Genomic DNA, 23,808 nt, shown 5'->3' on the forward strand with positions numbered 1-23,808 from the left:
AGTGACTAGTACAATCAAGCATGGTGAGTAGTACTCAGGAGTGACAGAGTTAGGAATTAAGAAGAAAAGGTTAGTTTAAAAATCAAATAAATAGAGAAAAAAACGTTTAGTCAGGGTTGTTGCAAGAGCATAGCCAGTGGTTAGAGAGGAAAAGTTTTAGGTTAGTTTTAAATAGTGGGAGTGAGATTAGGGTAAATATTACCTGAGTTGGACTAACAGCCAAGGAAATCACAGGGGGTATAAGGGTGGAGGTTTAGCTTAGAAAGGAAGACAATAGGTTGTTCCAGCAGGAGGAGACATAATGAAAGGACAACTGTTGTCACTTCCAAATTCACTTAGTAGGGGCAGTCCAACTTGTAATTTTTTGTGTAAAAGTAATATGTACACTGAGTGCTGTTTGCACTTTTAGCTACTGTGACTAATCACAGGAGTGCTTAAAGCATAGGTGATGGGTATTATCACAGTTACTGGATGTGGGGTAGAAAAAGGTTATGTTAAATCACCAGAGTGCTTAATGTAAATTGTTCTAAATGGAGTAGTAAGAAAGAAGAGGTACAGAATATAATTGTGGGGGATAACAGAGATTGATCAAGACAGTGACAGTGTGAATGCCAGATCTGGGTCATGGTCAAATGTTACCCTAGGCAGGGGTAGTGGACCAGCCCCCCCATCAGCCATTTTGGTGTCCCATTACTTGTCTTTCCCCCCAATTTCCATAAACACTGCTCAAAACTGTCAATATCCATACTGTTTTCTACTTTACTTTTGAAATGAAGATAGAGATTTAGATTTAATTTAAAACTTTTAATTTATTTATCCTTTGTTGACCAGGTTAGTCTCACTAGGGTAATATTCTGTATTCTGGGGAGACCATTGATGTTTTTTATACTACTAATAGGGAAAGTTGGGCCTGGGCATTGGGGAATCTCCCCCTACTCTTTTCACTAACTTGGATGTAAAATATATCCTAGCACTTACCATCAATGGAAACATATGGAGCCTTGGTTTAACCTCTCATCCAAAGGATGAAACACGCAGGAGTGCAGTACCCTATGTCACTTGGTGTTGGTTCTGCCTTCACTGAAGGCTGGTGAAGCAAGTGTAGTAAAAGTAGAGTAGTGTATGAAAAATATGCCAGGGATAAAAGTACCAGCTGTTTGGTGTTTATAATTATAAGAGCTTTTTATTTAAAGAAAAATGTGAACAAGGGACAGTTGGCAATTCTGCACACCCAAAAACATAGTTTTATGGCCAGCCTTGCTGCAATCTGTTTGCACCTCCCTTGAACAACAAGTGTAGCAGCTACTTTGCCCTAATTCCCCCTAAAGGGGAGTCCCCGAGAGATGCTCTCCTTCACAATTGGCCCTTGGGACTTCTCTATGCTTTTCCCCCCATTCCATTGATTCCTCTCTCTTCTTAAAGAAAGCCACCAGGTTAGAGCAAGGTAATCCTCAATAAGTCTAGTTCCCCTTTCTTTGATCTTACCTAATTCATTGTCCATGGACTTTGGACCCAGATTCAGATCTCCTGTCCCATCCTCAGGGACTGGTGCACCCCAATCTACAGAACCTCAAGCTTACAGTTTGGCTCCTCCAATTCCATTAATCTCCAGGCAGAATAACCTGTCATCTCCAGTCCAAAGAGTTGCATTAGCTTCCCCTAAAACTTCCACCAATAAACTTTACCACAGTAAGTGGAGAAGATTTTCTGTTTGGGCACACAGTAATGGTCTTAATCCCTTCTCCATAGCGGTTGAAAAAGTATTAGAATTTTTAGCTACACTTTTTGAACAAGGAACTTCTGCTTCTACTGTTAAGGTCCAACTAGCTGCTATTTCCAGTTTCCACAGTGGCTTTGAAGTCCACCCATTGGTTTCACATAGATTTTGTAAAGTGTTTATAAAAGGAACACTGCATGTTCTTCGTGTTTCACTGTTGCAGTTATCATACTTGGGTTATCTGCCTGCAGGTAGCCCTCAGTCGGCCTGAATACCAGAGACTTAGTATTTCTGTGTCAGATGCTGTTGCTTCTTCCATGACATCAGGTCGTCAGGGGTATAAAAACAGGCAGCGTCACCTGTTTAGGCCCGGACCAAGACGTCCCTCGCTGTTGGTTTTGTGCTTTGTTTAATGCCCGAACCATTCATCGTTGGGCTATCTTTGTCACAAAATTCTTTCGCTCTCAATCTCCGTATTCTGAAATGGCTTTGGTAAGCTAACCGACTACCGATCTTCCGAAAAAAACGTAAGGATAAAGACAGAGATAGACCGCATAGGTCCAGAATTGCCGACGACTCTTCCATTAAGCTAGTTGCCAGTCCGCTGGTACTCAGTGAGGTGCCTTTGCAGCCCCTGATGCCCACTTCTATGGATTTGCAGGCCTCTGAGACCCATTCAGAGTTCGGTATGCCGCGAGATGCTTCTTCAACTATGGGAACAAGCAGATGTCTCTACCTTTGATGGGTCCGGAGCAGCTGTGCAGGCACCAGCTTCTGAGGGAGTTTTTCATCCTACCGATGTTCGAATCAAACCAGCAACTTCTTTTTTAACCAAAACTACCGAGTTTCTTAGGCTCAGAGTATGCACTATGCCTAGAAAACCGACAACCAAAGCGCATGCTCAGGCACCCATGCCACAAAAACAAATGCTTAGAATGGCTGAAGACCTTATTAAGCTGATTAGGGGAAGCCAGCCTTCACCAGCTAAGAGACAAAGACTCCAGTCCCTTTCAGGTTCTACAGACCAGGAGTCCGATGACTCTGACCTTTATGATTATGAAGACATGTCCTTATCTGCCTATGAGGATTCAGATGCAGAGGAATCCATTCCCTCTGCCTCCCCTGCAGAGGATTTCTCTTTTGGTGAAACCTTGCATACTTTGAGAGCATTTCCATTGGGAATGCCAAGACTATCCTCAGTCCAAAAAGAGACTCAGAAAATTTTTAGAGTTGCCTCAGCACATGCTTTGAAGGCTGCCAGCCTAGCCAGATAGAATTGTGCAGATAATTCTATCATTTGTAAATATGAATGTGGAACTACAGACTTGTTTTCTTAAATGAAAGAATGTGCTGTGAAATGTGAACTTAAAACAATGCAACAACATTGCCCTATGCTGTAAAGAAAGCTACGACAAGCATTTCTTGTTTGTCCTTTGAAGTTCAAATTATTTCATGCCTGTCTTTGATGTTACAATTCGGCTCTGGCCGGGCTAGATGAAGGCATCCTGCCTATTGTTTTAACTTAAGGAATAATTACTAGAGTTTACATGTGGAGTGTGCTGTATTGATGTAGTTTCCTGCAGCTGCAAGGTAACACACAAATGCAGTATCTGTCAGCCTGGGAACACCAGGAAAGTGGAAGAATGATGTAATGTTTATCAGAACTGCAGTTTCAATTTAAACAGAGAGAATCAGATGGCATTAAGCATTTTTGTCTTGATCATCCAACTCATAGCACTGTCTTGCTCATATGTATGTTACCTTAGATTTGTGTTTTCTTTTAGAAATAGCTAGGAACTAGATAGATTATTCTAAGTGTTTTTCTGTGATGTCAGAACTGTACTACTGATTTATTTTAAGTATTTCTGTGTGATCTCGAAACTCTTGAATAGTGTTATCTGTATAATATAAAGTATTGTCTTGTGGTTTTGATTATTTATTATTAAATATTTTAAAACCTTTTAACTGTGGCTGGTTTGTGTAGAGATAATTTAAGCTCTAGAGTACATTGCATATTTATAGGGTTTACTGTCAAAGTCACTCCAAGTACGCTTTGGCTGTTTAGTTACACTTACCAATTGGATAGTAATATTGCACAGTAATAATTGGACACCCTTTTAAGGGCCTTTGAGTAGCTGATAATTATCAGCTGGGTGGTGGCAGGGTACTACCGTATAGTCTGGAAAAGGGGGCACAGCTGGAGAACCTGTGCCAGCCTTCCCCAGGAGTGTCTTTGTGGTTGTATAAACTTATCTCAGTGTGTGTGTGTCAGCTACTTGGGCAGGAACACGAACCACTGGTTGGACAGAGAGGATGCTGAAGATTTTAGCTTGCCCAGCTAGGCTGAGATCTGGACCCTATAGCTGTGCCAGTGGGGAGTCTTATTGCGGACCTGGAGAGCAAGGGAGCGACCAGCCCCAGACTGACTGTGATCTCTGTGTGCTCTTAAGGGAAACTGCACTTTACTGCATGTATTTGTTATCCTTTCCTCATATATGTGATGCCCTCTCTAGTGTTAATGATGAGGATTGAGGCTCCTTGATTGCTGGGCCAGGGCACAGGTGTCACACAGGCCTTTAGCTATACCCCCTGTCCTGGATGTTGTGGATGATGTTTTCATGGAATCCAGTCTTACTCCATACACTTTACCACTAGCCCCCTAGGAAACCAGGCAGGTACTACAGAGTACCTGATTCCCACAAGTTTCTTTTCAAGAATCCTACTGATGATCCTGAGATCATTTCCCAGGGACCTAAAGTTATTAAGGCTACTATAGCCAAAAATCCTATCCCTTCGGACAGGGATTCCAGAGCTTTGGACAGATGGGGTAAGAAGGTATATACCTCTGTAACTCTTGCTATCAGGGCATTGAATTGCCAGTTTCATGTGCTGAAATACCAGCAACATATTATGGAACTTATTAAACAAAAAGTGGTAATTTTTCCAGATTGTGCAGAAAATAAAGAATTGCAGGAAGTTATGCACTCTGCAAACCAAGTTAGTAAGCCTACTTTGCAGTGTGGCTTTGATGCCCTGGAAGCATCTTGCAGAGCAGTGGTCACTGGCTCTGTACTGAGAAGACATGCTTGGCTGAAGGAGCAGGCCTTGCCAGATCATGTCAAATCTAAATTACTAGACGCTCCTTTAAATAAGGACCGTTTGGCACCAAAGCAGAAGAAGTTTTTAAAAAGATGGAAGAAAAGGCTAAATCTATGCAAACTGTTAAAGAATTCCTACAAGTGCAACCCCTTAGATTCAGTAGGCATTGTCCTTCAAAACACTGGTCCTTTCCAGCCCCCTCAAGGCCTTCCCAAACAAGACCCAGGGGAAACAAACCACCCAGACTACAGCCTCAGGGTATGCAGAGGTCCAAGCAATGGAGGCCCCCATCCCTAGAGCATGGAGTGGTAAACCACCTCCTTATGGAAAAAGCTCACATTGACTTCTCAACTCTGCTTCCCAGCCCTACCCAATTGCCTGTGCCCCTGGGAGGAAAACTTGCCCTTCATGCAAAAAACTGGATGTCCATCACTCAGGACCGATGGGTCCTCAACATTGTAATTTTATTTCCATTCACTGACAACCTCAAGCGGGTTTCCACACCTTCCTCCAAACCAGTGGGCAGAGGCTCAAAACCAGGTACTTTCCCTACTCAATATCGGAGCTATTCAGCCTGTTCCTGTAGAACAGAGGGGTCAAGGGGTCAATGATTCTACTCCAGACTGTTCCTGGTACCCAGGAAAGAGGGCCCTTGGCCCAATCCTGGATCTTTCAATTCTCAACACCTTCTTGGTGGTACCAAAATTCAAGGTGCTTACCCTGCAACAGCTTCTTCTTATGTTGGCTAAGGATGCCTGGTTAGTCACCCTAGACTTAAAAGAAGCCTATCTGCAAATCCCCATAAGGGAGTCATGCAGGAAATATCTACGTTTCAGGGCAGGGTCTGTGCATTATCAGTTCTGTGCACTTCTCTTTGGCTTATCTACTGCGCCCAGGGTATTCACAAAATGCCTGCCTTCAGCCATTGCATACTGCAGGCAGAGAAATATCCAAATTTACCCGTACATGGACGACTGCCTGATTCAGGTGGACAGTCAGGAGTTGCTGCTTCAGCACCTGACATTTGTATAAAGCCTTCTAACATCATTGGGGTACATCATCAAAGAAAAGAAATCACAACTGGTACGCAGTCAAAAGATTGTATTCCTGCGAGCAAGCTTGGACACAACTTCCCAGATGACATTCCTCACTTCAGAAAAACAGGTCTATCTGACAGACAACTTCAAACAAATGGTCACCAGAACCCAGCTATCGGCAAGAAAAATTAGGGTTCATGGCTTCATGTATTCTGCTAATTCCATATGCAAGACTGCATATGAGGAAACTTCAGTGGTACTTAAAAAGTCTTTGGTGCCAACATTCTAACAGTCGTTCCTATCACACCTTGTCTAAGGACAGAGTTCCTTTGGTGGGGAGAAGCATGCAACCACAACAAGGGACTGCATTTTACTCAACCCCACGCCACCCAGACCTTAACCACAGATGCATCAGATTATGTATGGGGGGCTCACATGGCAGACAAATGTATTCAGGACCATTGGAGCCCAAGGCAAATTCTCCTGCACATCAATCAAAAAGAGATGCTAGCTGTACAGAATGGCCTGACAGCTTTCAGATACCTACTCTTTCCAGGACAACTGCTGATAAAAACAGACAACACCACAGTTATGTGGTACATCAACAAACAGGGGGGCATCCATTCTTACCCACTCTGCAGGTTAGTCATGGCCCTGTGGAACACGGCCTTGGACAACCAAGTTCATCTACAAGCTCAATTCCTGCCAGGTAAACAAAATTCACTGACAGACAATTTAAGCAGAAATATCCTAGACCCACACAAGTGGAAATTGGAGCCCAGCACCTTCAACCTTCTGATCCAGAAATGGGGGACCCCAGAGGTGGATCTCTTTGCCTCCCCTGACAACCACCAGTTAAGCAAATTCTGCACCAGGAACCCTCACAGCAGGGCCTGGAAGGTGGATGCCTTTTCCTTTCAATGGGAAAACCTCTCAATCTATGCCTTTTGCCCTCTGCCCCTTATCTCAAGAGTATTACTCAAGATAAAACAAGACAGGCCAAGGACAATTCTCATTGCCCCGGACTGGCCCTGCCAGCACTGGTGCCCACTCCTGCGCAGCCTGACAATGGTGCCACCCTGGCACCTACACTGGACCCCAACCCTGCTTTCTCAGCAGGAGGGACAGATTTTGAATCCACAATTGCAAACCCTAAATCTTGCAGCCTGGCTTATTCCTTAAATAATGCAAGAGCAACCCTACGCAAGCAGGTGCTGGATGTCATCCTTGAAGCCAGAAGGCCCAGTACTAGGAAATCCTGTGCTGAAAAGTGGAAAATGTATTGTTCTTGGATTCAGTCTAAAGGAAAGGACACAGCACTGCCCTCCTTACCTCTAATCCTGGATTACCTAGCATAACTACTACACAGAGGCCGATCCTTCTTCTCCATTAAGATCCATGCCTCTGCCATTTCGGATCATTACAATACTAAGCCACCTCTATTCTCTCACCCTCGCATCAAACAGTTCCTGAGAGGGGCAAAGAACTTAAGCCCACCAAGGACAGCACCCACCCCTGCTTGGGACCTTAACTTTGTTCTGGAAAAGCTCACGCTTCCCCCTTTTTTACCTGCTGCTTCAGCAGAGTTAAAATTCCTCTCTTGGAAAACACCCTTTTTTCTAGCCCTCACTTCAGCTAGAAGAATGTCTGAGTTACAAGCACTGATGGCTGTGGAACCCTTCATTATTTTCCTTGCTGACAGGGTTTCCCTCAGAACTAACCCTTCCTTTATGCCCAAAGTGGTGTCCAGTGTGGCTCTCAACCAATCCATACATGTGCCAACCTTCTTCCCTAATCCTCCAAATAAAGGGGAAAGGATTCTGCACTCTTTGGACGTGCACAGACAGCTCAGGTTCTACCTTGATAGGACTAAGCCTTTCAGAAAATCTGACCAGCTGCTAGTCAGTTTTGCAACAGGGGCAGAGGGCAAGGCCATTTCTAAACAAACCATCTCCAAATGCAAAGCGCACTGCATCCATTTTTGCTATAAGCACCATGGAAAACCAACCCCTCATGGGGTCAGAACACATTCCACTAGAGCTACATCTACCTCTACAGCATTTCTCTGGGGAGTCCCTACAAGGGACATACTGGAAGCTCCTACCTGGAGTTCTGTACACACCTTCACCAAGCATTGCCATCTGCCTATATTTTCCAAATTCAGGGCAGTCTTGCAAGGCCTACTAGCCAGCCCTAACTCCCCTTGACTGCCTCCACCCTTCCTCAGCTTTGGGAATCAACACAAATGTGACGACCAACAGTGAAACACGAAGAACATAGTATAGTTGTGTACACTTACCATAAATGTAGATGTTGGAGTGTATTCACTGTTGCAGTCCTGGTTTCCCTCCCTCCAGCCCCCTGGTTTTCTCTGTCTCTTTATCTCTCCTCTCTATGGTTATTCCTACTGGTATTGGTATTTACTTTTTACTGGTGGTGTTTTCCCCACCATATACTAGCTCCCTGTTTGGGGGCTCCTGACATTTGGAGCAAGAAAACTGATGTAATGGCGTCCGCTGCCTGTTTTTGTACCCCTGACGACCTGACATCATCGAAGAAGCGACAGCATCCGACGCAGAAATGCGAAGTCTCTGGTATTTGTGCCGACTGAGGGTTACCTGCAGGCAGATAAACCCGTGTGTGATGACTGCAACAGTAAATACACTCGAACATATACATTTATGGTAAGTGTACACAACTGTACCTTTCATGGAAGACCATTTTTCTGATGGTTGTTACCTCCATCAGAAGAATTTCTGAGATTCAAGTGTTATCTTCAAAACCTCAATATTTAATTTTTCACAAGAATAGGATTTCACTAAGAACCATCCCATCATTTCTTCCTAAGGTAGTTTCAGAAACTAACATTAATCAATCCATTGATTTACTAGTCTTTTTCCCAAATTTTTCTAACAAGGGTGAATATTGCTTACATTTGCTAGATGTTCACAGACAATTGCGCTTCTAACTCAGGAGAACTAAGGAATTTAGAAAGTCGAACCATTTATTTATCTCCTTCTTGGGAACCTTTTTCAAAGTCACTTTATCACGGTGGTTTAAGAGATTGTATTACCTTCATCTACAATAAGAGGAATCTCCAATTACCAGCACCAGTAAGGGTGCTTTCTGTTTGGGGCAATAGTCATATCTGCTGTTTTCCATTCAAAGGCTTCCACACAGCCTATCTGGACCTCGCCAAGGCCTGCAACACCATCCCCCACTCTGGAATCATAGATAAACTTGCTAAGCTGGGCTTTAATCCCTACGTCACTCGATGGGTTGCCAATTGGCTTACTGACAGAACCCACACTGTAAAAGTAGCCGTCTCCAAATCCAGCTCCAGAAAAGTGACAAGTGGAGTACCTCAGGGTTCAGTCCTGTGAACGCTCTTGTTTGGCATCTACTTCTCTGAAGTACAGGCCAACACTAAGGGACTCTGGCTAACAAAGTTTGCAGATGACTGCAAACTGGGAGCCATTACTGAATCCCCAAATGAGGTGGATATTCTACAAAAGGGCCTTACAGAAACAGATGCTTTGTGCCAGAGCCATGGGCTCAAGCTTAATGCCAAGAAATGTATAGTTATCCCCTTTGGGGAAAAAACATGTACCCATGAATTCCCACATAAGTGGCAGTACACTAAACACCGAAAGTGTGATGAGAGACTTAGGGACACAGGTGGACAGTGGTCTAACCTTCAATAACCACATCGCCACAACGGTCAGGAAATCCTATGGTGGCACACCTCATCACTAAGGTCTTTTCATCCAGAAAAAAGGAGGTCATTGTTCCACTGTACTCATCCCTCATTAGACCCATTATAGAGTACAATGCCCCGTTTGGTATGTACCTCACAAGACATCTGCAACAGCTGGAAAGGCCGCAGAAGTATCTTACTAAAAGAATTAACAGGCCTAAAGCAGATGCTCTATGCTGACCGTCAAAAAAACTCCAGCATATCGTCTACTCAGAGGTGGTCTTTGCTTAACATACAAAGCCATGTCAAACCTTGAGCTGTCAGACATGCTCCACTTAAAGAAATCCCAATCCCTCAGAGCCACACGCTCCAGGGATCTAATGATCACAATGAATAAAACATGCTGGAGGGATAGGTTCCTGACCCAGAGACTGCCCATACATGTCAAGCAGAGCGCCTCTTTGGCCGTTTTCAAAAGGAACCTTGATGATTGGGTGGCAGATAGGAAATTCACCCCGGAGATCACGTCAGTCGCCATGCTAGACAGGGGTCCAGGGGAAGTAAATATTGTGGGAAGAAATATCCAAGGAATTGTTATGGCTAAGCTTGTGTAGACCATAGGGCCAATAGCCTAGTACCAACCTATGGATGAAATATGCACAGCAGCAACCTGGACTACTCCACATACTTTTATTACTCATTGCAAATTGAATATGGTCTCCAAGGGAAGAGCTTATGTTACTCAGGAATATCCTTCCATAAGGCCTCCCAAGATCTAAGGGAGCTGGGGACTCTGTCCCAAGCTTCAGGGATAAATGAAGAATGACAATATCAAATAAAGAAGTTACGTTCTTACCATAAGGTCCCATCTGTGTTGTCTGTCTTCATTTTCCTTGAAACCCCACCCTTCTTCCCCCTCCAGACTCCTTGGAGGATCAGACTGTTGTCCTGGTTATGGATTATCTTATTTATGAACTTAGACATAGCCTTTTCAGTTTCTTTAGAGCTGTTTTTCTGTCTTCCTGTGTAGCTGCAAACTCAATCTGAGATAATCTGGAGAGGGGTATCCTGGGTAGAGACTTAGCCCTAGGGTTTTTGGTTCTCACAAGCTGTTATAGCAGCCGAGCCAGTTCCAAGAGTCGGAACCGAATCCCAAATGTCAAGGATAAATGAAGATTGACAACACAGATGGAGCTTTATGGTAAGAACATAACTTCTTTTTATTGATGTTTGGCTTTATAAAGCAAGCAATAAATTTAATTAAAAAAATGGAAATTAAAAATTAAGCAACACTTGTAACAGTATTTTTCAGGAAAAAATATTGGTGTTACCAGCCAGCAAGTTAATGTTTATGTTGGCACAGGCATACCTCTCAACCTCCAAGTATTAAAAAAACACTGAAATAACATTTAAAAATCATAACAGTGTCCCCAAAAGAGGATCACTTTCTTATTTTTTTTAAATAAAATAAAAGTATTTAAGATAGTAAACTGCATATTGTTAGTGATGTTTACTTTAATTTATGTAAAATAAGCTTGATTTCATGAGTAAAGTCAGTTAAGTCTAGGAGTAACTAGGCAAAATCTGAGAGCCAAAATCAGTTGCTATTGATCAAAGATGGAATTGGTTGAGTCATAATACATCAACCAGTTTCATCTAAAGCCACTTTAATTGCATAAAAATGACGATACTAATTGCAAACACTTCACATTTGCAATTGGAACACTGTACCTATAACACAATCCCTAATATAAAAAAATTAAGCCCAACCCTTGCAAGCACCCACACAATCCTTAGAGTGAGGGAGCAAATGTGTAGGTCAGATAAAAAAGACCCTACCAGGTGGAAGGAGACAGTGAGAATTCCCTGGACCCTTATCCCTCATGAATAGGGGCAATGTGTAGATGTTCTACTCCTCTCTGGGTTATTTGTACTTAAGGTTTAAAACTTCATGAGAGTGTATGGCTAGGTTTCTAAAGATCCTGACTGATCACTAGCCTGCTAAGTACGTATAAGAACCTGTGGGTGCCCTTAGGCTCCTCGGTTATCCCCAACTTAATTGGGGTAGACCAGTGGAGTTAAGGAGAAGCTGGTAGACCGGGTGATGGATGGGGGGGGGGGGGCAAGGGTAGCAGTCAGTAAGATAACGGAGGGAAGCAAAAAAGAGCTCCCAAAAATATAGAGAAATTTGACAGGCAAAATAAGTGCACAGTTTATTTATTTATTTTACATTTGTTAACTGGGTAGTGTCCGACTGGGCCATGGAGCCCGTTTTCAGCGGAGATCCGGGGAGAAAAGCTCCACACACACAGTTGTTGTACAGATAAACATAAAGTCATAAAATTAAACAGTAATAATACACTTAATATAAAACTAATACATGTATATTCCAGTTGAGCAGATATAAAACTTAAGATGTTGCTAGCATTGTTGATACTGAAATATCAAATGAGTAAAATTGTTTGAGAGAAGAGGCTATAGTGTCATAGGTTGTAGCCCACTTAAAACAAGCCTCGTAGAGTAACAAACTGGGGTTGGGGTGGGGGGTGATCCACAAGGAGACAATAAACTGATGAGAGAAAATGTGATCTGAGGGGAAAAAAGCATCCACAAAGAGAAAAAGAGTAAAAAGATAGGATTAGTATCTAGATACGTAAATGAAATGGTCAGGATTGTTTAAGCCCTGTAAATAAATATTAGCTAGCAGGAGAACAAGTAGTAGTGTAAAACAAATAATACCATGATAATTTAGCTGACTCCGTAGGAGAGCAACTAAGAACAGAGCCTCAAAAAAAAAAGGCTCAACACTCTTGCTCCTTGATGTAGAGAGAGAGAACACTGAATATAACCGTATGAACTGAGTTTGATTAGCATCTTGAATGCTGGAGGACCTAGAGCTTTGTTGGGGGGAGGGGGGGCAATTCACCACATTACTTCAGCTATCATATCATGCCGCGGTGGTACGGCGGTAGCATTGTTACCTCACAGCAAGATGTTCTCCCGTTCGATTCTTGGCTTGGCTTGGGAGCGCCTTCTGTGTGGAGTCTGCATGTCCTTCCCGTAGTTGGGTAGCGTTCGAAAGACATGTGTGCGTAAATGGGCATGTCTTCATTGAAGGTTGGGCATCGAGCTGGCACCTCAGCATTTCGTAAAAATCTACTGCCAATCATTAGTGGACCAGAGTTCCGCTGTGGCGACCCTTTACCGGGAGAAGCCGAAAGACAAACAACAACTTCAGCTATCATATCAATGGGGAAAGGACTGAGAGTATGTCTTCTGATGGGGCTTTCCATTTGTGGCTGAAGCATGAATCATTTGGCTGTAAAGCTAGGCTTTTGTATAGTACCACTGGGAGCATGATTAGACTGGTGTTGTGGGCAGTGATACCTGTAATGTTGGCCTCACTCTGCATAGTTAGGATTCCCTTATGTAGCCAAAAATTCCATCCCCAGCTTGCATGATTAATACTTACCTCATGACTCTCACCCATAAGACAGCTGGACTACAAAATCGCTGAAGAAATTGCAGCAAGGCACACTTTTCTTTAATGGGATGCAGGGGCAGGCTACTAAAAGAGATACAAAATGACTTAGCCAGCCTTATAGGAGTGGAAAAAAATGGGCCATGGAGAAAAAGGGCAGATGTCAGTAGTGACGGGTAGGGGACTTAAAAAAAGAAAAATTGCGCAAAGAGTTTGAAGTCAGGAAAATTATTGTTGCTAGGAAGTCATGCTATTAAGCAGAGAGTTAAGTATGTAGATAATAAGCAGTACAGCTGAAGAAGTGCTGTGCCCTCTAAGCATGTTTGAATGCTTCCAAGGCAAGGGATAACTTTTGCTGAGGAGGATAGGTAAGATAAAATGCTGTCTGAGTCAGAATTTATGTCTCTGGGCACCCTGTAGCAAGGGGGGAAAAGGGGAGTACTGCCATTTTAGAACTGAAACGTTCCGCTAAATGTGGAAGTCATGTTTGGCTAGCATTCTAAGTACAATTGTTGTCTGCAGTGGTTATGATTAATTAGAATAGATAGATTGTAAGGAAAACCTACCAAATCAAACTGTTAGAGAGGATACGAGGATACCTTGGTGTGAGTAAAGTACCCTAGAGGGTTTGGCCACAGATGGATACTAAAACTGGGATTAAAGAGGCAGTTGGAAAAGTGTTTATATGAATCTGTTCATAGTAGGGTATGTAACGGAAGTGTAGCAACTGCATTCTGTAGGGTCTATGCATTAACATAAATTCATCAGGCTTGATATCTTCTTCGGAGGACAAAAGTCTAGTTTTCAAAGGAGCTGCACCTCAAAACACTATTTCTGTGTGATTATAGTACGAGTGATCAAATTAGCTAAATCCTGAATCTTCAAACACTAACAGTAAATGTACAAAAGATCACAAAAGGAAAACTATTTCCTTTTGCAATCTTTACACCAAACTACTTCATAAGACAAGCCCAGATTTGACTGAGTAATAGTGTTATGGAAAGTTTTTTTTAAGGTAAGGGGCAGGTTTAGAGTTAGCATGCATTACTAAGTGGGTCAGTAGGGGGCTTCACATATCGTCTGACTTAGGATGGGAGAGGACATTTGTGGAGTGTACATATCTTTCAAGGACTGAGAACAGACTAGAAGTGGTCTTTTCATCTATGCACATTTTCCAACTCTGTATGGTGATCTTCATTTCAAAGCTTTCTTTTCTAAGGTCTGCTTCTGCAGTTTTTGGTTGCTCAATTTTCACTGATGGAAGGTTGTCCATGAAATGAAGTGGCCCTCTTTCCTTCTTTTATTTTATTTATTTGTTTAATCAGTTATTTATTTATTCATTCATTTTATTTAATATATGTCAAATGCATTCAGGTTGGGCTTTTGGTGATTTTTTGTTTTTCATTTTCTCACAGTTTTTGAAAAACTTGTGGGATTCTTTTTTTAAGTTTAGTACATATATGTGGACAAAAAAATTCACTGCACCAGTGTGCTAAAATGCCCAGGGAGCATCTTGAAATTGATTGTATTGTGCATTCTTTGGTTTCTTGACAAGAGAAGCATTTGCATTCCCAGTTTTCATTGTCAGAAGGATCCCATCAAAAGCAGAAAAAGTGCTGATAAAGGGAAAAGTATGGGCTTAATTGACTACTTCACCTACAAGTATATTACTCGTTTCAAAAAGTGCTGTTATTGGGTCTTCCATGATTGATGAGGTATGAACATGGAAGGTTTCAATAACTTTGTTGACAACTTTGGATATGCTTCCCCACGTTTGGAAGAACTGTTCTTGGCAGTTGTGTAGGAGTTAGGACCTGACTTTTCAGTTATTTGGTGCCTAATCAGCACTGACAAGCCTCCCTTTTAATTCATAACATGATTTTTGTGAATGAGTTTCTCAGTAAAGCTTTCTGCTGACACCGTTTTTGGAATCATTGACTTTGTTGATTAAAATGTTTGAGTCAGAGGTCAGTTGGGCAGCTTTAGTTCCCAAAATCAGGGTTATGGTGTCTAAGAGTTGGCAGTATTCTTGTTTTCCAGTTGTTTCAGACATTCCATCTGTTTCCATAGCTGAATTTTAGGAGTAACTTAGGCTCTGGTTAATTTAATACAACAAAGGTTGGTTGTTTCAGCAGGTGTCATTAGCCACTTTAACCCAGAACACTGTTCATTATTATAATTTCAGATGAGGAAGAGGAAGTTTAATTGGATTACTTTTATTCTGAACTGCAGTCTAAAATTTGTTCCAGAAGAGTACAACATCCCTACTTTTAGATTCACCATTGATGTTATGCCATCCACCCCTGCAGATGCCTTATTTGAAAAGTTACTCTGGAAGCCTTTTGAGCTTCTGGGACTTTGTGGATTAAAATTGAATGTGGTGTGGTATTAAAACCTTCTGCAAACAGGAATCTCCTGAGTTCTTTACACCACTTCTTCCATTTATCTCTTATTTCTTTCAGTCTGTCAGGAAAACGTCTGACAAATTGCAGGCCACATTTTTTGGCAGGTAGTGTTGCCCAACTCTTCAGTTTATTCTTTCCTGGATCAACACCCACTAACCACCTTCTCAATAACCTAAGGTGTCTGTCGACTTCTTGCTGGCTTACTGACATGCCGTCATGTAAGGACATCAGACTCCTGGATCTGCAAGTAAACAAAATGGTGTAGTAGGAACCGATCCATCTTCAGTAACCTAGAAGACTAATATGCCACAGACATTAGGGCAGCTTAGCTTCTGAAACTTTTTCAGGCCCTTAGTTCATCATGTTACTCTGATAATGTTTTGCTGCCATCTCTGCAGTATTTCTTTGCCACGTGTACAGTTTAGACACAGCTGGCTTGTTTCTACATTAGTTCAGCGTGTTGGTGTGTTGTGCTTTTTCCAGTTTGCTCCACTGCAGTACTATTTAACAAATACTATTCCATCAAGTAACCTTCTTCTTACTTGTCTTTCTCTTTACTTCAGTATTTTTTAACCAGTTTTCATTATGCCAAAGTACAGACTTTCCAGCCTGTTCCACACCTTCATAATGTTGATGCCACTAATTAGAGTTTGCCAGTGATGGGCACATTACTCCCAATAACAGCCATTCTCACTGCTTGATGTAGCTCTACATAATATCTTTCTTTCTCCCATTTGCTGAGAATTCAGCAGGGTAACCATCGACAGCATTTTAAAATGCTGAAAATGTTCTTGATGCAGATGGCCATGACTGCCAGAATGTCTTCCCAGGCCTTTTATTAGTACATTGACAAACCAGGGTCTTACAAGCCCATTCAGGCTCCCACTTCCATGAAGGTCCTCAGAAGAATAAATTAATGGTGTCCCAAGTTGTGGGTGCCAATCTTCTCCAAGAAAATCTTAAAATCTTTGGTGCCAACTGATCAGGTGTTTTCTCCGGAAACAGTTAATTGGAGAGCTCTTTTACTTGAAACTGTGTCATCCTGACATTAACCAGGCTATAGTACACGTCAAAGAAAATGTACAATCTATTTATGCTGATGAAGTCTTCCCTTGGACACCACCCTCAGGAACTGGGGCAGTTTGACTTCAGAAAATGGCTACAGTGTGGGAGATGAGAGATGAAATGCACTAGTGCTTTAGCCTGGCACCAGAGGGGAAAAATAACCAGAATCAGGTTTACTCTGCCACCTGAGTTGATGTGGTCTCCCTCTCGGATGCTGACATACTCATAGATTTCTGGTTTTTTTTCCAGTGCAGGTTAGCCTAACAGTTCTTGAAATCTTTAACAACCACCCCCCCCCCACTTCCAGCATCTAGCATCACAAATCACATACAGACAATCAAGAAGAGACTGATACTGTCACAAACCTGGTATTTGGTTTTGATTACTGAATCAGTGCCTGTATCTGCAGCTAGTTAATCAGTGCTTTTCCTTCAGGGCCTAGCTAACACTGGACTGTCCCCTTCCTACAGGTGCAAGTGTCTGCAGTTTATTTCTGATATCAATTACCAGTCTTTCCCCACCACCACCATAACCACTGGCTCAGATGATACAGTTCCAGCTTTTGTCAAGAGTCTGCCCTAGCAGGCAAGATGGTTGTGCTGATAGTGTTTGCTTTACTTTATTGTAAGGTCACTAAACCCTGCTAGATCTGAAGTTAAAGCAGGCTTACACTTCAGTACTGGTGGAACAGTGTCTATTGGGATAGACCCTTTTGCAGGCCTCCAACAAGATCTCTAGCAGAATTTTCAGAGTTCATAGCCCTAAGGAGGCCCTCATCTTAATCCAAATAGGAAGCATCACCAGAGAGAGACCATATAAAGCCCTCTCCAAAACTAGTCATCTAGGATTACCAGAGGAAGCCTTTACCACTAAAGTGGATAATGAAATGTCTGCTTCTCCTTGGTCACCCTCAAAAGACCTGAAATTCAGAATTTCTCCATTTTTTGAAAGAGAATAGTGGGTAGTCCACAGATCTCATCTCATCCCATCCCCCCAGTGAAGGAAGCAGGAAACATGCAAATTTACTCTTCATGCCTCCTGTGTAGTCCCACCCCTGGAGGACATCTTGAAGATTACTAGCAAGTTGGCCATGTTAGCTGTTATGCTCTGCAAGTCAGAGTTTTCTGCTTGCCCAAGCATTGGTTAGAAATTCCAGGCCTTACTCTGTTGTTTTCTGCAATAGCCATGAAGGGAGCTTCCACATCTCAAAGCCATGCTGTCCATCTACCAGACAAGAAGTAAAGCGTGATGGATGTTGTGCATCCTCAATGTTATCCCTGAGAACACTTTACTATTTGAATCACATTATGTATTTCCAGAGGGACCTTGTGATCCTGATACTCTGGGAGGCAGAAGAAATACAAACCAAAAAACAATACGAGATGAAAAGCGAACAGGAACTATACCAAAACCAATGCAAAGGTTTACTGGAGTGCCAAATAAGGGCCCAAGTCCAAATGAAGCCAAATAATTTTATTCTCACTGAACAAGCGAGATTGCGTCTGAGGAAGGTGTACGAAAACATATCAAGAAGTGGCAGCGTTTATGTAACTTGTTTCCTTTGTTTTTATCGCTTGTTCAGTGAGAATAAAATTATTTAGCTTCATTTGGACTCGAGCCCTTATTTGGCACTCCAGCGAACCTTTGCATTGGTTTAGGTAGAAGAAATACCCGATGGGCCTCAAAAAAATAAATAAATAAAATAAGGTTTAACCTGCCACTTCCTTAATCTTGGTGAATCATGTGGTCCTTGTTTATAACAAAGCTGATTATCTGATCTGTGCTGCAGTTGTAGGCATAGCGATGTGCTGTCATGCTTGGCTGAGGCTCACCAGGTTAATAGAAGGATACAAAGGTGGTATCGTTAGACGACTCCTTTTCAGATATTATGTTGAATGAAGAGGTAACCTAGCACCTGAAAAAATAGAGCCAGGGTAAAAAAACTGATGGCTGTAGTAAAGATCCAGACTCCCCAAAGGACATTCACCAAAATACAGAGGAGACATCTGTGCTGGTAGCATAGGGGAATAGAAGCCCTAACTATAGTCCTAGTGACCTGAGTGTGATTAGCATCATGTGCATTTCAGGGTACATGCAAAGAGGGTGGGTTTGCCCATGCTGGGGGGAGTTGGGGGTTGTGGTGGTGACACAGGTTCACAGTGCTGCTCTACTGACACAGCTGATACTAGAGGGTGAATCCATGTCAGGATGTGGATATGACCATCTAAGCTGGTGACAGTAGTCCTTGGTGCATGTTTAGAGCACACATGCACATACAAAAGGGCATAGCAGTCCTTGTGGTGACTCCAGCACTCATGTTACCATGGGAAAGGTTAGGCTATTTGTAAGAAAATAGCTTCGTAATAGGATTATCAGAAGTGACACAATCAGCCCTGATGTCTGCCTGTGTAATGCCTTCTGCATATGCCACTGATCCCACATGGATCGGCGGGACTGCACATTACTGGAGAATGAATGGGCATCCAGTAGAAGGGAGGCTTGATGGTCATTAGGCAAAGATAGAAAATAAACATGCAAAAAACATGCAGATGAGCAGCATTGGATGTGGTTCTGATTAGGATCATGGAGAGCTCATTGGGGAGGGGAGCAAGAAGAGGCCATGGTCAGGGTCTCTTCAACAACAGTAACAGTATCTACAGTATCCAAAAGTGCTGCCAGTCATGCAGCCATGAGCAGTGCACAAACAACCAGTGGCAAATGTTAAACCTTCCCTCTCTGCTCCTTTCTAGAATTATTGAGGGATGGGAACTCCTCCATGTTATCAAATGGTTCAGAATCATGTAAGATAGGTAGATAGTAACATATCCAGTTACCAAAAAATTCCTTCATGTCACTCCACATCACCACCACCAGGCATCCTAAAAGAGACACTAGGACCTCAGGCCCATTCTGGGTTTCATTGGCCCAAATGATAATCCAGCAAAGCAGACGTTCCAAGTAGTCTTGGTACAGATGATCCTCCCTTGTCTATTGAGGGGACTGGATGTACTGTTTGGGGCTCTAGGGTGCCTGCTTTCCACACCAGGATCACCTGAAAGTCCAAAGGGTATCTACATTTTTGCAGGTGGGAGCCGGTCACTTCCAGTTCAGGTGCCTGCCGTTCAGTCTTGCCTCTGCCTCCACTGCTCCATTGTGTTTACCAGGTACATGTCAGAAGAGGTGGCTCACTGGAGGCCACAAGGAATGTAGGCTCCCCATCTCTAGATGATGATGATTGGTTCTTTGCTGTACTATTCTAGGATCTGCTGATTAACTGTTGCACTCTTCAAACAGACTTTTCCATTTCCTGGGCATTGCCTTCAGCGTTCCCAATTCGTAGCACTCTTCTATCCAATGCATCACTTTCCTGAAGTATGTTGCAGATTTATTGCATGCGTATTCTTTTTGCTTCTTAAGAAAATTGTGATCCTATAATTGGCCTTGCAGCAACTTATTTGAAATTAGGGTAGTATTACAGACTTTGTGCTCAAAAGTTTGAGTTGCATGGATGTCTGCCTGCACATGTGACCAGTACAGTGGGCAGACAAGTTGGAGTGTTGTCAACACAACAGTTTGAAAAGAGGCAATGTCAGCCTTTTCAGTATAAAATTCAAGTCTCAAAAGGGGAAAATACAGCCAGGCAATAGAGAAGACCTCTGAGAAAGCTCTTCACTATATCCAAATGGGCTACTACTTTGTCACCCAAGATTCATGAAATGCATAAAAAGAAGAAAGATGAACATTACTAGTGGAATGCTTTAGTCCAGAATTAAGATGGCAAGTATACAACAGTGAGAAAAAAATGTGCACAGGAGTGGATTAACACCCTTGTCCACCACCATAACGTGACCCATTTCCTCTAGGCTATGAGTACCACTTTGAGTATCCCCTGAAGATAGGCTAATGACCTAATGGGACAAACCTGGTCAATACAGCAAATAAATAAAATGATTGCAGTTTAAGCAAACTCCTTTCTAATTTAGCATACAGTGTGAATGCATAAGCTGTGGTCTTATTATAAGTTGTATAACAACACACACTGTTTAGCGATATGTTATACACTGATAGGCATTTGCACATTAATTGCTTATTTTATGCAAACATCATTGTTTATTTTAATGTCTGTACCCCCACACTTGTCTTTTATTTATTACAACTGAAACAGTAGTGCCATGTTTCCAGAGTGAAACAAAATGCAGAGCAGCAGTTCTTCCTTTATTTATAATTAGAAGCTGTCAAAGGTATTGTTCAGCCAGAATATAGCAATGTCTCTACCAATAACGTAGTATTAAGAATGTGTTCAGGCTGACTGCAGACTGTTTTGCTTGCATGCTCTATCATGAGCCATTTTGCCAGTGTGAATAATTGCACACTGCACACCATTTGCCAGTGTTTTTACAGAGGGATGAAGTACCCTGTATACCCCAGTGTGGCCTGTCCCTTCCATCCTGATCTCTAAATATATTTCTTCTGAGATTACAGCACAGTAAGGAAAAAGGGAAAAATCTACAGAAACTGTGGTAAATAATGCCTATGGTTTCTATGTCCTACCATGGTGAAATTAACTGTGAGATGCTAACTGATGGCAATTAGCCTGTAGTCAGTTCAGATGGACCTGTTAACAGAGTAGTAAAAAAGTTTCCATATGAATTATTATGCAGTGTTCAGTTTGTATCTGTATTAAGCACAATTATTATTTCTTCTAGACATTAATGTGAAAAACTGCATAACAGCATTTTGACAGCACTGAAGACTCACTGTCTTAATTTGTACTTGCAAGTTGCTTTGTACTTTCTCATTTTATTACAGCACATAAGACAATATTATTGCAATTTGTTGCTGAAGACTGTTTTGCAGTGGAAACATTATTCTAAAATGTGTACTGAACCCCCCCCCCCTTTTTTTTAGGTGCAGTATTGGGAAAGATGTATAAAATTCCAGGTATGTGTATTTTTCTCAACATTAATGTTGTACCAGTGCTTGATGTTTCATTGTACTAATGAGTCAGCTTTACTTGCAGAACTGGAAGGGAAGGATGTTGAGGAACTGTTCACTGCTGTGTTGAGTCCAACAGCCACTCAGCCTCCACCACTACCGCAGCCACCACATCCGATGTTGCCAGTACAAAATCAAGGTTTGTTGCATAACAGTTGTCATTGGTTCTCATTCAGAACTCAGCTAGAGTACTTAGTGTTGCTTTAAACAAAAGTGATTCACTTACCTAAAGAATGAAATAAATTTGAAACCTTTTAAAACAATGTACATATCATAATTTGCAAGTGTGATATTTTTTGTTCCTTCCTGAGAAACCTGTTTTTTCAGCAGGGACTTCTCTAAAGATTTTTGTGCGTGCATTTTTCTGATATCCTTTCCAAGCCTTGTCACATCAGCCTGTCCTTTGTGATGTTCATTATATGCACATTTATCACTATCACTAGAGTGATCTGACGATATTAACCCTTGTAATTGGTAGACTACATATTCAGCTCCCAGATACTGGAGTGTATGTACCGCCTGCTTACACGTGCAATTACGTTATGCTCTGGTTTAGGGGAGAATACCTAGCCCCCTGTGCCCACTTGTTCTTTTTCTGGTGCTCATACAGTTTTTAAACATCTTTGTTAAATTTGCATATATTGCATGATAGGTGCACATACTTTAATAGAGAAGAAAAAAACAAGCCATTACATTTTTCATTTTCATGTGTTATGCATTCATGTTTTCTATTTAACACTCATTGTTCACTCCAGCATTACATATATTGCTGAAGTCTTGCCCTCCATGAAATTTCACTTGTCCTGAACACTATTTTTCATATGTTGCTCACATAAATTCCATTTATTTCTATTTAGTTTGTTCCTTTCCTTTTCTAAAGATCCCCACTTCCCGTTCTTCTATATCCTTTACAACATTCAATACTTCAGGTATGTTTGGCTTAGCTTTAGATTTCTATTTTCTAGTAATTGCCTTTTTCACAGAGAGTAGTGTTAAACTTGGTAAGGCCTTATTGTGTCTAGGCAAGTCATTTTTTTATCCATCCCAGTGCAAAAAAAATATTTCTGACAAAGTACATCATAGTTTTTTTTTGTTTGTTTGTTTTTAAATCTGCCAACTTGTTACATTCCCAAAAACATGTTCCAAATCACAGCTCTCTTTCACATCACACCTCCAGCATTTGCTGTATACCTGAGGAAAAACTCCTTGAAGTATGCTTGTGGTATAATAATCTGTGTAAATATTTCCAAGTGAAAATTCTAAACATTATAGACTGTTTTGTATGTTTGGTAGCCATTCAGATGTCCTCCCACTGTTTTCCCACTGTTGTCTTTCCTTTTTCACTTTCCAGTCATTTCTAACTTCTGATTTTGTTTTATAGTTGTCATTCAGTATTTTATATGCTGTACTGATCGTCCCTTTTTTAACAATAGATTCTGTTCTAGACTCAACTAAAAACTCTACCAGAGCTGGTCTTTCACTTAATCCAACATCCCTTTCTCTTTGCCTGTATTCTGTTATCAAGCCCCGGTAGAGAAGGAAGTCTCCAACCCATAGTACCAACTTCTCCTTGGCCTCTTCCCACTCTGTTACATTTTCTTCCGTAGTTTTATGCTCCCAATACCTTGGTTTCTGTTTTTTTTTTTCCAGCAAATTCCAACACTATTTTTCCTATTTTGTATGCCCCTACATGAAGTCGCCTCATTGGTAAAATTTCCTTTCTCCATTCTCATGTTGTTTTAGTTCTTAAAATGCTTTCTGCTGCTTTATAAATATAACATTCTGATTAATTGTCATTGTTCTTCTTTGGGGACTGCATTCAAAATCCCAGTCTGTATTTCCTGAACACCCCCCCCCCCATTTTAACAACATTTCTTTACAATTTGATTTGTAATCTTTGCTTGTGTCATGCATATGAGCCTTAACTTTGTAGCGCTAATGTATCCCCTCAAGTCTGGTAACCATAAACCACCTTGTTCTATGGAGAGAAACAATGTATCCCACTTAACTCTTGCCATCCCCCCTCCAGGTAAATTCCTCTTGTTTTAGTTATGATCCACAACTTTGCCTCTGGTTGGTAAAAATATGCCTGACCTATTTATAATACTAAATGGACATAAAACATTTTCACTGCTTGCACTTTACTATTCATACCCATAGTCAAGGGCTTCCAGCTTCTTAATTTGTACATTATGTTGTGTTCAGTCTCTTCCCTCATATGCTTAGTTGCCATGTACCTGAGTACTTCAACTTATGTCCCCATAAATATGGTTATTGCTTTACCAGTTTGTGTGGAAGTATAGTTTATGGTA

The 23,808-nt window shown here is 41.7% G+C and overlaps 1 protein-coding gene across 1 annotated transcript in view; it reads left to right on the forward strand.

Annotated features, from left to right (window-relative positions):
* KMT2C (lysine methyltransferase 2C) overlaps positions 1 to 23,808 on the forward strand; it is a gene marked incomplete in the record, with an annotated part of 4,117,755 nt that overhangs the window by 2,586,015 nt on the left and 1,507,932 nt on the right. Inside the window, 2 exon segments of the mRNA XM_044066891.1 lie at positions 21,410 to 21,442; positions 21,522 to 21,635. Of these exon segments, the coding sequence (XP_043922826.1) occupies positions 21,410 to 21,442; positions 21,522 to 21,635 (147 nt within the window).

Source organism: Protopterus annectens, chromosome 3.part1, assembly GCF_019279795.1.
Source record: "Protopterus annectens isolate FY-2018-M chromosome 3.part1, PAN1.0, whole genome shotgun sequence".
NCBI lineage: Eukaryota > Metazoa > Chordata > Ceratodontiformes > Protopteridae > Protopterus > Protopterus annectens.